General features: G+C 34.1%; 1 protein-coding gene across 2 annotated transcripts; it reads left to right on the top strand.

Moving 5' to 3' along the window:
• Positions 1-244: 244 nt before the first annotated feature.
• LOC106672694 (regulator of nonsense transcripts 3A) lies at positions 245-12299 on the top strand. Of its 2 annotated transcripts, XM_014404310.2 has the most exons (7): positions 251-973; positions 4534-4747; positions 4848-5042; positions 5106-5293; positions 7509-7615; positions 10844-11678; positions 11739-12299. In XM_014404310.2, exons 1-7 carry the CDS (start codon positions 752-754, stop codon positions 11892-11894), a joined length of 1917 nt encoding a protein of 638 aa, XP_014259796.1. In that variant the 5' UTR covers positions 251-751; the 3' UTR covers positions 11895-12299. The 2 variants fall into 2 exon arrangements, with proteins under 2 accessions (XP_014259797.1, XP_014259796.1); XM_014404311.2 differs by lacking the exons at positions 7509-7615; positions 10844-11678; positions 11739-12299 and adding an exon at positions 5414-6422 and having other exon boundaries at positions 245-973.
• Positions 12300-14774: the final 2475 nt, after the last annotated feature.

The following is a 14774-nucleotide window of genomic DNA, read 5'->3' as shown; positions in this document are numbered from 1 at the left end:
ATTCAGTAATCTCAACACAGCTCTTGAATTTCATAGTCTATAAAGCTGTGTTATTTTTAATAATTCTTATAGACAAAAATTTCTTGTAAATAAATTTCTACTTTTTTTGTGAAACCATCAATATTTATTTGATTGAGTAGAAGTTTTTGTTTTCTCTGTTTTTATTTTATTTGCAAATTGAAGGGACCGTTTTAGATAGATTTTAAAAAAATATTAAATCCGGAAAATTATTTGAAATTTTAGTTTATTTTTTTAACGTCGTGACGCAATAATCGGAGGTTGAGCTGGTCGAGGCGGCCTGGGAAAGAAATCCATCGACCTTCGAGGTTATCATCTGCGATTCGTGCGTCTTCGACGTTTTGGAAAGGGAAAAAAAGGTCTGAAACCTGAAAATGCTCGAGGCCCTCTTTTTCCTTTACAACGACAGGTCGCCAAATTTCTCATGTAAGGACTTAGAAATTCTCAAAACGGAAGGGATGGGGAAAAAACTCGTACCTCCCTTTTGAAGAAGTGATAAAAATATACCAGTAAAACGTGAGTTTACAAAAAAAAATTAGTAAAACAAAAGAATTTCGTTTTTCTCTTTTTTTTCGTTTGCTGAAAATTTTCTTAAAAACAAAACCATTTTGTAATTTTTCAAAACGGGCGTTATAAATGTGAATAAAATCCGAGTCACCGGATAGTTGCTGTACTCGCCCGATGCTGTGTAAATGAGGATTGGATCGGTGACCGAGGGAATCGCGAAGAAATCATGGGAACGGAATGCGAGGAGGCGGCCGCCAAGGCGGAAGAGGCGGTGAAGAAGAGCTCCGAGGAGTCGGTGAGCGAGGAGGCGAGAATGAGCGAAGAGGAGGACGACGACGAAGAGAAAGACAACAGGGCCAAGGACAACAGCCGGGAAAAGGAAGCGGAGGCGGAGAAAAACAATGAAAACGGGAAAAAGAGAGCCAAAGAGGACAAACCTCCCACGAAGGTAGTTTTGTTTTCATTAAAAAAACAACTAATTGCTTATATGTATAAACTACACAGGGATGACACTGGGAACGGTACTCGAGCTGGGCAACCGGCCGACTCCACCCTGGGTCCTCCCAGCTTACTTATCAGGAATGATCTCGCTGTGTTAGCCAAGTAGTCTACTCATCTTCATATAATCTAACTTATCCAAGCTAAATTCTTGTAATTTATTGGTTATATCAGTTTTTGCATAGACCTAAGACTGGTGACGGTGTGGGTTTTGAGGATGCATCCACTTCATAGTTGCCCTCCCCGTACTATATTCACACTGCAGAATTGTATGTGATTTGGCATGTGCTTGAATTGATTAAAAACAATGATACTTCTGCTTACCTACTCTTCACTGACTTTATAGTCCGTGACAGCTCCTCAGACAATCCTCTCATGGTGCTCTTGTTGGAGAAATACCATGACCTGTAGTTATTTATTAGGTTATTTTGATACCTACAGGTTTACAGCGTAATGAGAAGGCAGTCAACGAGGCTAAGGTCGGGATGCCCCAACCTCTGGAATTAATCATTGTGATTCAGATCCTTGACGCTAGAAATACAATAAAATACAATATTGTAATACAATATTCAAATACAATATAATACAATTAAAAGAAAGAAGCAGCTTCAGTGGGCCAGATTGGCAGGGAAGCTCTCACATATCAAGAGCATTGTCAATGGGTGCACTCGGGAGGTCTGACTTGTAGAAAAAAAGGGCCATTGTCACCCAATTAAAGATAGGCCTTGCAAGGTTGACACAAGGACACTTTCTTTTGGGCAAAAGATTACATATATGTCCGGCATGTAAAGAAATTTGTTCCATCTAGTTGAAGGGTGCAACTCTTTGCCTCCTTGTAGAGAGTGCGTTGAATGCCACCTGATATGATAATTGTGCTTGAGCACAGTAGCAAGTAACTTGGTCCTCTCTTTTGATTCTGGAGGAAACAGTACTGATGTATTATGTACAATTGATAGTTTTGTGTTCCTAATGTTTGTTGAAACTGAATGTATTTATGAGTGTGAATGTGTAATGTGAGAGGGCTGATGGCAGAATATTGAGCTTCACATTGACCCTCAATTAAGTTAGTTATTTAGTAGTTGCAAAGGTTCCATTGGAATATCAAGTACTGCACCACCCTGGTGAATGGTATGTAAATAAGTAAGAATAATTATAAGAAGTTATGGGTAATTGGATTTTGGAACTAATTACATTGGGGGTAAAAATGGCCTAGATGTTGACAGCCCCTGGAGCCCAACTTCTCAGCACCTGAGCATAATAGATCTACTCAGGTCGAGGTGCAGAAGGCCTTGTGGCTGATCTTTTATCTCTTTGCCCAACCTTGACAGCTGGATGGGCAAGACTGAGGTATGACCCCGTACTGCCAACACCTTGGGTGGGAGTTTTTAGAGGCATGTTGGTATTTTCAAAATTACAAAATTTGGAATGCCAGTAGAATGGGAGAAGTGATAGGCTCTTTCTTTACACCCCTTTCTGTATGTACATGTGTGCACTGATTTGAGCTTACATAAATCAGTAAATCTGTAAAAACAACACAATTATTTTACACATGTACCAACAAGCAGTAGTTTATAAACTTGTAATTTGGCCTTATATTATCATCCTGGTCAGCTTGTCCCATTCAGGCCAGTAAGTGCGATATGCTATTGCATCCTCTAGTCTGCACCTACCTCTACTGAGGTACTGCAAGTGATATCGCACTTCAGACTCTTCACCTTTAGTCTGTTTTCAAAGAAGCAGTGTGTTGCTTAAAACAGTAAACAACAGTGTTAAGTCTTTAAATTACCCACTTGCGCTAAAAATAATAACATAAAACAGCACACTACTTTTGTTAACTTAAAAATCAAAGAACGCTGACTGTCCCGAAAGGGTTATTCTTTTTTATCATGACTTAACCTAACACACATACTCACGATGATCAGAAAAGTACACCTGCATAAACTACTAAGTAGGCTTGATATTTTTTTGACATATTGCATTCTTTTTCACCTGAGCTCACTGTGCTTAAGCCATTCATTTGGAATGAAATATAAAGGAAAGGAGAAACTACTCAATAGTAGCACTCTCGACTGTTAACGTTAATCGCTTGTCACGAGGCCAGTGATATACAACTTGGAACCCAAATATATTGTAATGTAACATAATCAGACCATAAACTGAAAAGGAGTCTTGACTAAATGAATAAACATGTTTTACTTGCAGTTTGGTGTAGAGTTGTTCCTGTCTTATTCAGGTCTAGTTACATCACTTTTGTCCTCTGGTTGAGCATTGTTCTCTTTGATATTAGTGTGGTTTTGTTCATCTTGACACTCAGACACATATTAACACACCACCTTTTTACTGAAATGACTGCATTTTGAATTTGAAATGAATGATAAAGTGGCAGTAGTACACCCCTTGGAGGCATCCTGAATATTATTGTCATTGATGCCCCAATTCAATTTCTATTTTTTGACTTTTTAACATTGATATTCAGTTGATAGTTGAAAGGCCAAATTTTTCTTGCTGTGCCACCATGGGTTGACATCTTTATGAAAACAAATAATGGCAAGATCTTCCACAGAGGTGGTTGGGATAGTTTCTGGAAGGGCCTACAGATACCAACGCTGATTTACTGTTATTGCAATTTACAATCATTCTGTGTTTGTCTTGTTGGTTTGATAGGTGCTCTTTTACAATTTTATCATATTCAGTGGTTGATCTGAGTGATGTTTACTGCTAAAACAACTGAACAATGATCAATTATAGGTTCATCTCTTATGGACGGTCTAAGTAGTATTGCAATTTTCTAGATATTACGCTCAAATTAACATTTTAAATTTTGGCTATATTCATTCAATTTGTCAGTTTATTTAACACCTTCAGTGGTTGATTTGTATCATTTACAGTTTGTACACTAAATGACCCAGCAATTAAAAAAAAGGCCACAAACAGTACACAATTTGATTGAAAAGAACCCCCTTAAATCAATCAATCAAACAATTGACAAAATTAAAATGGCTAATGTTTTTAGTCAAGATTATTAGATTTTTGTAAAGTTATTGGATGGAATATTGAACTGTATACAATCATGGGTTGGTTTCATCAGTTGTTTACAGTTAAAATTCCATCCAACAGTTGGAAAAAATCAATGCCAACTAACAACCTCGAGGAAATACAAATGAAACTTTGGAAATAATAAATTTAATATGGAGGAGGCATAATGGTTAGGGATCTGCATCTGCAGCAGGGAAAATTAAATTTACTATTGACATTAAATTGCTTTAATGCAATATGAAAAAGGAGAGTCAACTCCAATTCAAAAACATTTCGACAATGTAAAGAGACAGTTAAACATCCATTGTGGCTAGAAGTAAATTAGTCACAATTAAACACCTTTCTGAAACAGTAATGTACAAATATTGAATCGAGTGTTTGACCAAATGACATTACAAGCAATGTATAGTACCTATATACTTAAAGTTTTTAATATAATTTTTTGTGACAATAATTTTTCAATTTAATTTTCAGATAGTGATCAGAAGGCTCCCTCCGACGATGACAGAGGAAAACTTTATTGAACAGATCTCACCAATTCCCCCATTTGATTACATGTACTTCATACCTGGAGATGCATCCAACGGGATTTATTCATTCTCGAGAGCCTACATCAACTTCTACTATCAGGAGGACATATTCACATTCACCCAAACCTTTGATGGTTACGTTTTTTTTGACACGAAAGGTAAAAATGAAGATAATAGGAATTGTTTGTTATCTTTGGATGGTTTTATTGAAGTAATTCTTGAAATGTTAATATATTTAAATGGGTTATTTTCTTTCAGGTCAAGAATACCCAGCAGTTGTTGAATTTGCCCCCTTCCAGAGAATTCCAAAGCGAATGAAAAAAAAGGACCGGTTGTGTGGTACTATCGAGTGTGACCCTGCGTACATCGCATTCAAGGAGAATCTCCAGGCAGAGGCCCTTGAAAATTCTAAACCCGGATCGACTGTCAAACAACACTTTTTTGAGACTGAAAGTATGTTTTAAGCATTTGTGAGTCAATTTAGGCAGGCAGATTAATTTTTTCTCTCATGTACAGTTTCAACAACCGAGGAAATTAACACTACTCCCTTATTGGAATATCTCAAGCAGAAGAAAGCCGAAAAAGCAAGGATCAAAGATGAAAGGAGAGAGGAGAAAAAACGGAAAGAGACAGAAAGGAGGATGAAGCAGAAAATCAAAGAGAAAAGAGGTGAAGGAGAAGAAGAAGAACCAAAGGACATTAAGGTAAAAAATAGCAATTTTCATAAAATCGTAACAAAACCCTGGCGACTAAAAATTTAAAGAATCATGTGAATTTGTTTTCTTTGTTTTCATACTTTGATAATCCCTACTTTTTCTTCACAGATCCAATATAGCAATAACTATACATATGGAAAGTCCAACAATTCTGAGAAAGACGATATTTCCATTAAGAATAAAGTCGATAAAGTTCTGAAAGTAAATAGCCGAGAATTATTAGGCGAATGGAATGCTGGGTCCAAGCCGGAGACTCCATTGATGTTTAAACCCAGCATGCAGGGCAAAGCAAACAACAAAGATGTAGGAAGTGTTAAAGAGATAATTTCATCAGAGAAAAAATCTGTTGAAAATAAGACCGAATCCAAAATTGAGGTCACAGAAAAAGGAGTGACAGAAAAAACAAAATTCACGACGACTAACATTGATAAAAAACCTGATACTCAATATACAAAAGACAAACTACTTGAGATGTTAGAGTTACAAAAGGCCGAACAACAGTCGCTATATCTCCAGAAAATATTAGGGATATGCCCAAGCACACCGTCTGGCCTTTCTGAAAAGAAAGTCCAAGAAATTCTTAAGAATGAGAAGACAAAAATAATAATTTCTTCCCAGTCACATAATATTAATCCTTCCTTGCCGTCAGCAAGTTTTAAAAACAGTCTGAATTACTCGACGACAGTATCTCATTCTGTGCCGCCAATGCCTCAACCAGGAACACCGCCATTCCCTTATTTGAGGCAGAACCCACAGAAAACAGACATTTTCAAAGACGTCAGAGAAATAGAAAAAAAACCAGTGATCATTTGCAACCCGGCCATTGTCGATCCATCCATAGTAGCTATTTCAGAAGGAAAGCCACTGAGAGGCGAAGTCATCATCGATAAAGCCCTCAGTACTAACAACTTACTGCCAAGCGCTTTTAAAAAACTCCAGAACAAACCTTCCTGACAATCTTGTCTGGAAAAGGGTTATTTATTTTGATTGAGGATTATTATTTATACTCCTTTTTTTCTTTTTTTTTGGAGGATCAGAATCCGTGTTTTTGGGCTCCTCGTGCAGCTATACCCTCTTGATATATGTGATCCAGTGAAATATATTCATAAACTGTCAACTGTGTTTATTTATTAAAGTTTACTATATTTAAAATAAAATTATTAATTAAAGTAATAATTATTAGCGTTATTAAATTGTGATTCAATCACTATTAAACATTTTGTTTGTTAAAATAATATTGTTAACTTAAAGAAACTAATATAATATAAATCTATTGTTTTTTGTCTAACAAAAATGAAATTAAAATTATTTTTGAAGAATGAACACATTTCTTATCCTTTCTTTAATGGGAAATTTAAAAACAATCACCCCTTTTCTGTACTGTTTTTGATTTATGAACGTTATACTTTATTGATTAAGTAAAGGGTTAGCCAATGAAGGATGGAAAGTGTTAGAATTTTTCTTGGCAGGTGCCTCCTCCTCCTTGCAGGTCTTATTGATTGAATTAATCCTTGAAGAGATGATTTCGAATCTAATAAAACAGTCTAATCAAGAAGAACACAAAATATTTGTCTTTGTTGTGCCCATTCCACAATATAAAACTTTATAATTAACTGTGTTAGCGTTTTTTTTTTAACTTAAATTTTATTTTAAAACATTAAAATTGTAGAGCAAGTAAAAAAGTAAATTTTATGCCAAATAGAAAAATTATATTATACTAATACAATACTAATTTTAATATTTTTAAAAATTAAATGCTTGAAATTGTTGGAAGAGTTGCCATCCAATAATGGCAGAATGACCTAGGAAATTTAAAAATTAAACATAAAAAGAGCTCATATTTCTTTCGTTTTCATGCTTAAGTGTTCTTCAGGAAAAGGCGATTAAAAATAAAAAATTAAAAAAAATAGAGTAAGTGACTCAAGGATAAAATCGGTTACTCTTTTCTATTTTCTTTCTTTCTTTTTTTTTTTAAATTTATTCATTTATGATTTTTAATTTGTTTCCGAGCTCTAATGATCTTCAAAGAGACTAATGCTGAAGATTCGAAGCAACTTAACGATTAATTCCTTTGATGAGCTCTCTATATAATCAGCATTACTTTTTTAACAACTTGTATGTATCATTTCAAACCTGTTGTTTTCTTGCTGTGCCACCAAAAAACACTTGTCTCAAATTTCCGTTTTCCACTTTTCTGTTCTAGTTGCTCCAGCCGAAAGAAAAGAAAGAGACAAAAGAAAAAGAAACAAAAGAGAAAGAAACAAAGATCCGCAGGAAAGACGACAAGGAAAAACCTACTAAGGAAATTAGGTAACACATACTTATTATTATTGTGTTTTTCAGTTGTTCAAACATAGGTTTATTTTGTGAAAGTCTCATAAAGGTTTGTAACTTATACTCATAAAACCTAACCCTTCAATTATGATTATACTATAGATAACGTTACTTTGGCAAAACTCTCTGAAATTAAAAATCTTGGTGTTATTTCCAATAACAAACTGAATTTCACTTCTCACATCACCCATATCACAAATACATCCTAATGTGGTATATTGTCAAAATAGTTTCCTCCTACGTAAAATCCTACTATTTTCACGTCTATTTACACAATAAAATCTCCCACTGTTTTTCTATTGTTACCGGAGTCCCCGAGAGTTCTATACTGGCGCCAGCTCTTTCCCTTCTATTTATAAATCCTCTCCTAAGTCAAAAAATTGCCAAATTGTATTTTATGCTGATGACAGCATTATATAGTTTGGCTTGGAGGCCTGAAACGATTGTGAGGAGATTAACTGAGGCTGCAAACAAGGTGTCCCATTTCTGTAACCGGTGGAAGCTGAAAATAAATGCTCCTAAGACCAAGGCTATATTTTTTACTATGTGTTGCCCTATCTTTAGGGACAAAGTTTCTGTAAACGGCTTACCAATTGTTTGGGACGAAAAAATTAATTACTTATGCTTTTTTTTAAATAGCAGTCTTAACTTCTCTAGTCACATAAATGAAATTATAAAAAAGAAATTGTGCCTAAGAGGAACTTTATGCTGTTTTTGTCTTGCAATTCTGGGCTGAACTATAGAAATAAACTCCTCTTCTACAAAGTTATAGTAAAGCTGGAACTACACGTCCACGTCAGTCTGGAAGAAAACATAGTTCATGCAAAATAAATGTTTGCGGCTAGTAACCTCTTCGAACCACTGCAGAAAAATTAGCCTCCTCCATGAGAGTACAAAAATGGGATATATATACCATGAAGTTAAATGTCTCACTGCCAGCTTCTTTAATAAAATGATGGAACACAGAATTTACCTTGACATTTTTCCTTTATAAACTTGTGAATAATCAGATCAAGTTTTCTTGTTTACTTTGCAAATTAAACTTTATTGTACTCCCGCTCACATCCTGGAAACATAAAATATTCTTAATTTCTGCCCATAAAACTAATTACATAAAAGAAAGTCCCATCAATAGGTTAATGCACACAGCTAAAGCTTATCCACTTCTCTTTTACCAAGGTAATATTAGCATTTTTAAAAATCAATTAATTTCTACACTCAAGATATAAATGTTCAGATCAGGTTTTGTACATTTTAATATCCATTCTATATTTGTCTCATTATTGTACTGTAAACCCAAAGCTCTGTTTAATATTAACAATTTTAAATTACTATGTTATGCTTAGCTTGGATATTACTCATAATCAGAGACCAGATTTTTATGCAGTAAAAATGGCCAAAATATGCAGTTGAAAGTCCTGAAATATGCAGTAATGTGCAGTATTAATACATTAAAAGTTAAGTAAATATATCGGGTTCGAATGCAGGGCTGCTGGATTCGAAACCGGGACCTTTACTTTACAGTGAAGGTAACAATAGAGAAACAGTGGGAGATTTTATTGTGTAAATAGACGTGAAAATAGTAGGATTTTACGTAGGAGGAAACTATTTTGACAATATACCACATTAGGATGTATTTATGATATGGGTGATGTGAGAATTAAAATTCAGTTTGTTATTGGAAATAACACCAAGATTTTTAATTTCAGAGAGTTTTGCCAAAGTAACATTATCTATAGTATAATCATAATTGAAGGGTTAGGTTTTATGAGTATAAGTTAACGCCTAAACTATTGCGGCCACTATCGCCCCCTATAGTTTATTTAAATTTAACAAGAATACTTGCTCACTTACATAATTAAATTATATATTTTATGTGTGGGGTTTAGTGAACGTTAGTAAATGATCATTTGGAGATCGTGAGATGCATACTGTGAAAGACACCAGACCGACCGCATGTCATCATCTCCAAATCACACCAGACCGCAACTCACAATCTCCAATAATTATATATTTTATACTAATTAATTATAATTAATGTTAATAAACAAGTACTTCTCTAAATTGTCTTCTATGAAATAGTGCCTACGGCCACTTAAAATTTGTGAGAATATTGAAATAAGACCTATAAAGGGGTTTTATATTCATTTGTTAGTATTTCTAGAATCTTCTCTTACCATCATTGCGACCTGTTTCAGTTTTCTTTGAATTAAGCCAACTTTTTGTCAACTTGTTATTTTTTTATGCTTCCCCCTGAAAACCAATAAAATATTTTACATATTTCGCGCGATAAATGTGATTTTGCAATTTTATGGGATATTCATCACATATGCAAAATATGCTCTTTAAAATTTAATCTTAGCTTCCTAGATACATGATTCGGATAGATAATTGATTCCCTTGGTCGTATGTGGTGACAAACAAAATATGCGACTGCATAAAAATCCGGTCTCTACTGATAATTATCTTTTTCAGTTAAGTTTTGTTTGTTTTCTATCAATTATGCTAACTGCATATTTTTACAGCTATGTTTTATGTAATAATTCATACATCCTATATTTGTTATTGTATTGTAATTCTAATTTAGTTATTTCTTTAATTAACTATATATATTTTGTAATGAACCTCTGTTACCTAAGTATATTTGTAACATTGTATAATGTGAATAGGCATTGCCTGTAAACAAAAATAAATAAATAAATTCAGTTAATCTCAAAATAATCCCATGAACATAACAAAAGGTGTTTTGATATAAAGCAACAAAAGTTTTCTTTACTGGGACAAAATTGGTTTTATAATAATTGTCTTTATTTTATGATTAACTGGAAGATTTTGTGGCAAAAAAGCACTTAGTGTAAATGTAATTACCATCATTTTATTTATTTTTTAACAGTGACTTTTGGTTTTGATCAGCATTTCTGTAAATTTTCTCCTTTCAATTTTTTTAAACCATAATAACATATTAACTGTGGGCAATAACTGAGTGGTTAGTGTGATACACTCTCAGCTTGTAGACCCTGTAGTTGAGTTCAATTCTCACCATCGTCCCTGGCCTTTTTTTTCAGTCATCCCTTCCCTCTTAAAAAAATGCATATCATACATCTCAGATCTCCTTTGATTATTATGCATAATCATAAAACATATTAATAAAAATTTAAAATTTTTGTTATTCTCTTTGCATTAATTATCTTTGTTTAATTGCAGGACAAGGGAGTTCAAGAATAGGAATAACAAGTTTCACGACGATAGGAAGAATGATAAAAGGGATGATAAAAGAAAATACACTTTGAACACATCTCTTGACAAAAAGGTCGAGGAAGATGGTAACGAGAACCACGAATCGGCTGGCAAAGATGAGAAGCCAAAATTTGAGAAGAGGAGCAACCAGAGAAAAAACTCTAAAAATGAAAGTGAAGAGGTCAGGAATGATTCTATGTACGACAATGATAGAAAGAAGGAGGGACGAAAGATAAAAAGAGATTCCGAGAGGCAAAGGAAGAGGAAAGAAATCTGGCTTAAAAAACAGGAAGGGAAAAACTTGGAGGATAAGCGTAAAGTCAAGAAAAATGATGTTCTCAGTCTGGTGAAAGAAGAAAATGAAGGATTGAAAGTCAATGAAGAAAGCCAAGAGAACGATGATCCGATGGTTAAAAATGTAAAAAGAAGAAATTCATTTGATAATTCTAAGAAAACTGAGACTGATGAAGGTGTGGAGGTTTACAATTCAAAACGCAGGAGCTCTTTAGAAAGCGACCATGTTAATCTGCTCAGAGAGACATTTGTAGATCCATTTATTACATCAAATAAAACCAACATAAAACAGTCAAACAGAAAATCAAATGATAAATCTTTGAAAACTAGTCTTACAGAGATTGAATCTAAGAAGGCCGAACTGAAAAGAGAATCTGATCAGAAGACGTCGAAGGAAGAAACAAATACTTGCCAAACAAAGGTGAAAAGAGATGGGAATAAAACAAAAGAGGGGAACTCTGTCAGATCAGGGAAAGATCCGAGGACTGAGCGCCGTATTAGAAACAAGGTAACAAGGTGACATAACCCAAAACATAACATTTTCTTAAACACATGTGTCAATTTGTAGGATCGTCCTTCTATTGAGATATACCGTCCTGGGATGGGAAAGTTCAGCAAACAGAGGTTTGAAAAAGAAAAGATACTCGGTAGCAGTACTGAGCAAGACTCGCCTTCGCACAGCCCATCCCCGACACATCAATTATTAAAACCCGGAGGGGAATAATTTTCTCCCTTTGAAATGCTCCAATATTTTATAATTGTGTACATATCAAAGTTACCAAAGCTTTTTAGTTTATTTTTTTATACAAAAGGACTAACTTTTGTTTTCCAGTTATTGAATTGTTAAATAGCTTTGATGTACATGTACACTGCAATGTAATTCAAATTGATATTTACACAAACAAACAGAAATTAAGAATATTTAATGAAAACTGTTGGATTTATCCAGAATTTAAATCATTCCTCTCCTTTGTAAGAATAGTTCAATATTCATATTTTTTTGTTACTTTTTTCTCTCAATATTTTAGGTGCTGATGTACATTTTGTAAGCCTGATTTATCTTATATGCAATTCTTTCCTTTCCTTTTTTAAAGTAAAAGATATTAGGTTTATTTATTAAGTGACTTAATTTTTGTGGATTTATTAATTTACTTTTGATTCCTGATAAATTTTAGCTATAAAATTGGACTTATTTTCTCTTCCTTAGTGTATATAAAGGCAAAATGAATACATTTGTCAATTTCATTTATTAAAATTCTTATACATTTGAAAAAGTGAATATTTTATGTATTTAAAATTAATTAATTTAACAGTGGAAATGAGAAAGCTTGGCTGCCAAAGAATCATCTAGCTCTGGAACAGCATTAAAAAAAATCGCTATAAATTATTACATATCACTTCTAAGAAAGAAGAATTTCCACTTTCAACAAATAAAAATGGAAGACAAGTGATAATAAATTATGAAAAATAAAAAATACAACTTGGAAATGGCTGTCATCACACCATATGAACAAGAGATACAAAACGGCTCTTGCAGACTCAGAATCGAACATTCAAGACTGACACATGACAGGGAATCCCTACTTATATTAATTATTTTTTCCTTTAATACTGTAATCTTGTACTTTTTAGTAGTATAGTGGGGAGTTTATTTATCAGTTTAGTACAATTCAATGGTTATGAATCTACTTTAACATTACTTGGTAAGTACTATGTACTAATTTAAATGGTGATGTAAATTTTTTAAAATAATTTACTTTTTTTAAGATTTTTATCTTAAGATTTTTAAGATAACTTATTTACATTTTTTATTAAATAAAAATTTAAGTCCATATTGTTGATAAAGTTAAGGAAATCTTTAGTGAAATTCTTTAATAATTTCTCCAGTGATGGAGGCCATCTTCCTTGAAGGACCATTTAAGAGTCGGCTTCATGGTTGCTCAAAATTTGTGCAATTGAATAAGAGTTGTTCCCATCATCGCAGCTGCATAAGGGGGATGTTTTAAGACCAAAGTGATGAAAGTAGGTTGCATTTTTGCTGAGACTGGGAGTGCTTACATGACTTAATGCGTGATTTTGAAGCGTAGTGACAGCCTGTCTTCCAAAGTTGGGAATAATTTTTTTGTATGGGATACATTGGTCGCATTTCTCCATTCTCGCTTCACAATGCCTTTGCGTATTCTTCGCATTGATTTTTCACATATGAGCTGGGTACAAGGACAACAATTTTTGCGCCATACTCATTCACAGCTGTTCCTTTTCATTTCCAGAGATTCCTTGGTGAGCCATTACTCATTTCAAAGAGATCCTTCAGCCTTGGGTGACCTGCAGTTCGGCCATATTTCTTCAGATGTTTTCAGTTTGAACTGTAGGGTTTCTTAGGAACCAGATGGAAGTTTGGCTATCTTCTGTCCAAATCCTTGCTGTCCTTTTAGGTAGTGGGACAATAAGTTTTTTCAGCCAAGTCACTATATATATTACTAATATAATTTAGTTAATAACTATCAATTAGTTAGTTGTTACACCAGTTGGCAAGATGGAAGAGCTGTGAACTGATAGCCGATGTTTGATCGTTCTCGAACACTACAAAGGCACAGCCAGTTCTGTCATTTATTTTACTTTCATTAATGCATATAGAGTAGAAAGGGTCCTGTTTCCAAGTCGAAAATCATGCTGGATGTACCCAGAGGTGTGGGGTATGTTGCTATTGATTGTGTATGCAGAATATGGACAGTACCGTGCAGTGTTTCATAATATTCAATCATGCAGCAAGTTTCATTTATATTGGCTCTATTCCTGCCAGAAGGAATGCAGCCTTAAAAGAAATTGTTTTGGAACCTTTTATCATTGCAGGGTTATTTTGTGTTGGGTGACCACAGTTTCTTAACATTGTAAGCACAGTTTATGCCTTCAAACCAAACTGAGATGGCATATGACAAAATAGGTTTCAAGCTCCTGAGTATATAATATTGAGGGCTTCATTTCCCATTCCCCAGTATACCTTTGCTGAATGTGAAAGTGCGTGGATAAGTTGTCCTGCCTTTTCACCTATTTAAGTTATTTACTGTAGTGTAGTACAGTCTACACTGTAGAGTCGAACCACACTCCCAAATAACACAATTTGGTTACTTCTTCTAATCATTCTCCCCATAGGAAAACAGAGACAGGGTTCCCTGAGTGCTGTTTTTTGTTACATAAAGCAGTTTTGACTTTTGGGAGTTAAATAATTTATTGTCGCATGCCCATTTCTCCAACTTGTACAATGTCTAATTTGTTGTTATTTGAAGCATTTTTCACATTCATCTGATATTTTAAGAAGTAAATCATTGGCAAAAACAGAGACTTCAGCTGAGTATACAGCCTCACAAGATACATTATCCCCTCCTATATATGTTTGATATGTAATGAGGGGCTGACTATAAAACATTCTTACCACATGTTACTGCTATACCATGAGAAGAATAAAGTTCCAACCTGAGTCTTTGCATGAGATACTGGGCGATGGAAGCCCCTTATTTCCCTCTTTAAATTTTTAGAACGAATGAAGCTTATAAAAGAAATGTATTAGAAGAATTGTTTGTAGAATTGGTTTCGATAGGGGATG

Source organism: Cimex lectularius, unplaced genomic scaffold, assembly GCF_000648675.2.
Source record: "Cimex lectularius strain Harlan isolate CLEC.00 unplaced genomic scaffold, Clec_2.1 scaffold385, whole genome shotgun sequence".
Classification (NCBI taxonomy): domain Eukaryota; kingdom Metazoa; phylum Arthropoda; class Insecta; order Hemiptera; family Cimicidae; genus Cimex; species Cimex lectularius.
Note: the sequence above shows the minus strand (reverse complement) of the source record. Positions and strands in the feature narration are given on the sequence as shown.

What these genes read in the sequence shown, in the direction of transcription:
- LOC106672694 (XM_014404310.2), top strand. Translation starts at nt 752, where the DNA reads ATGGGAACGGAATGCGAGGAGGCGGCCGCCAAGGCGGAAGAGGCGGTG. An exon ending in CGTTTTTTTTGACACGAAAG is followed by an intron (nt 4,748 to 4,847) that starts GTAAAAATGAAG and finishes ATTTTCTTTCAG; the next exon opens with GTCAAGAATACCCAGCAGTT. An exon ending in AGCGCCGTATTAGAAACAAG is followed by an intron (nt 11,679 to 11,738) that starts GTAACAAGGTGA and finishes GTCAATTTGTAG; the next exon opens with GATCGTCCTTCTATTGAGAT.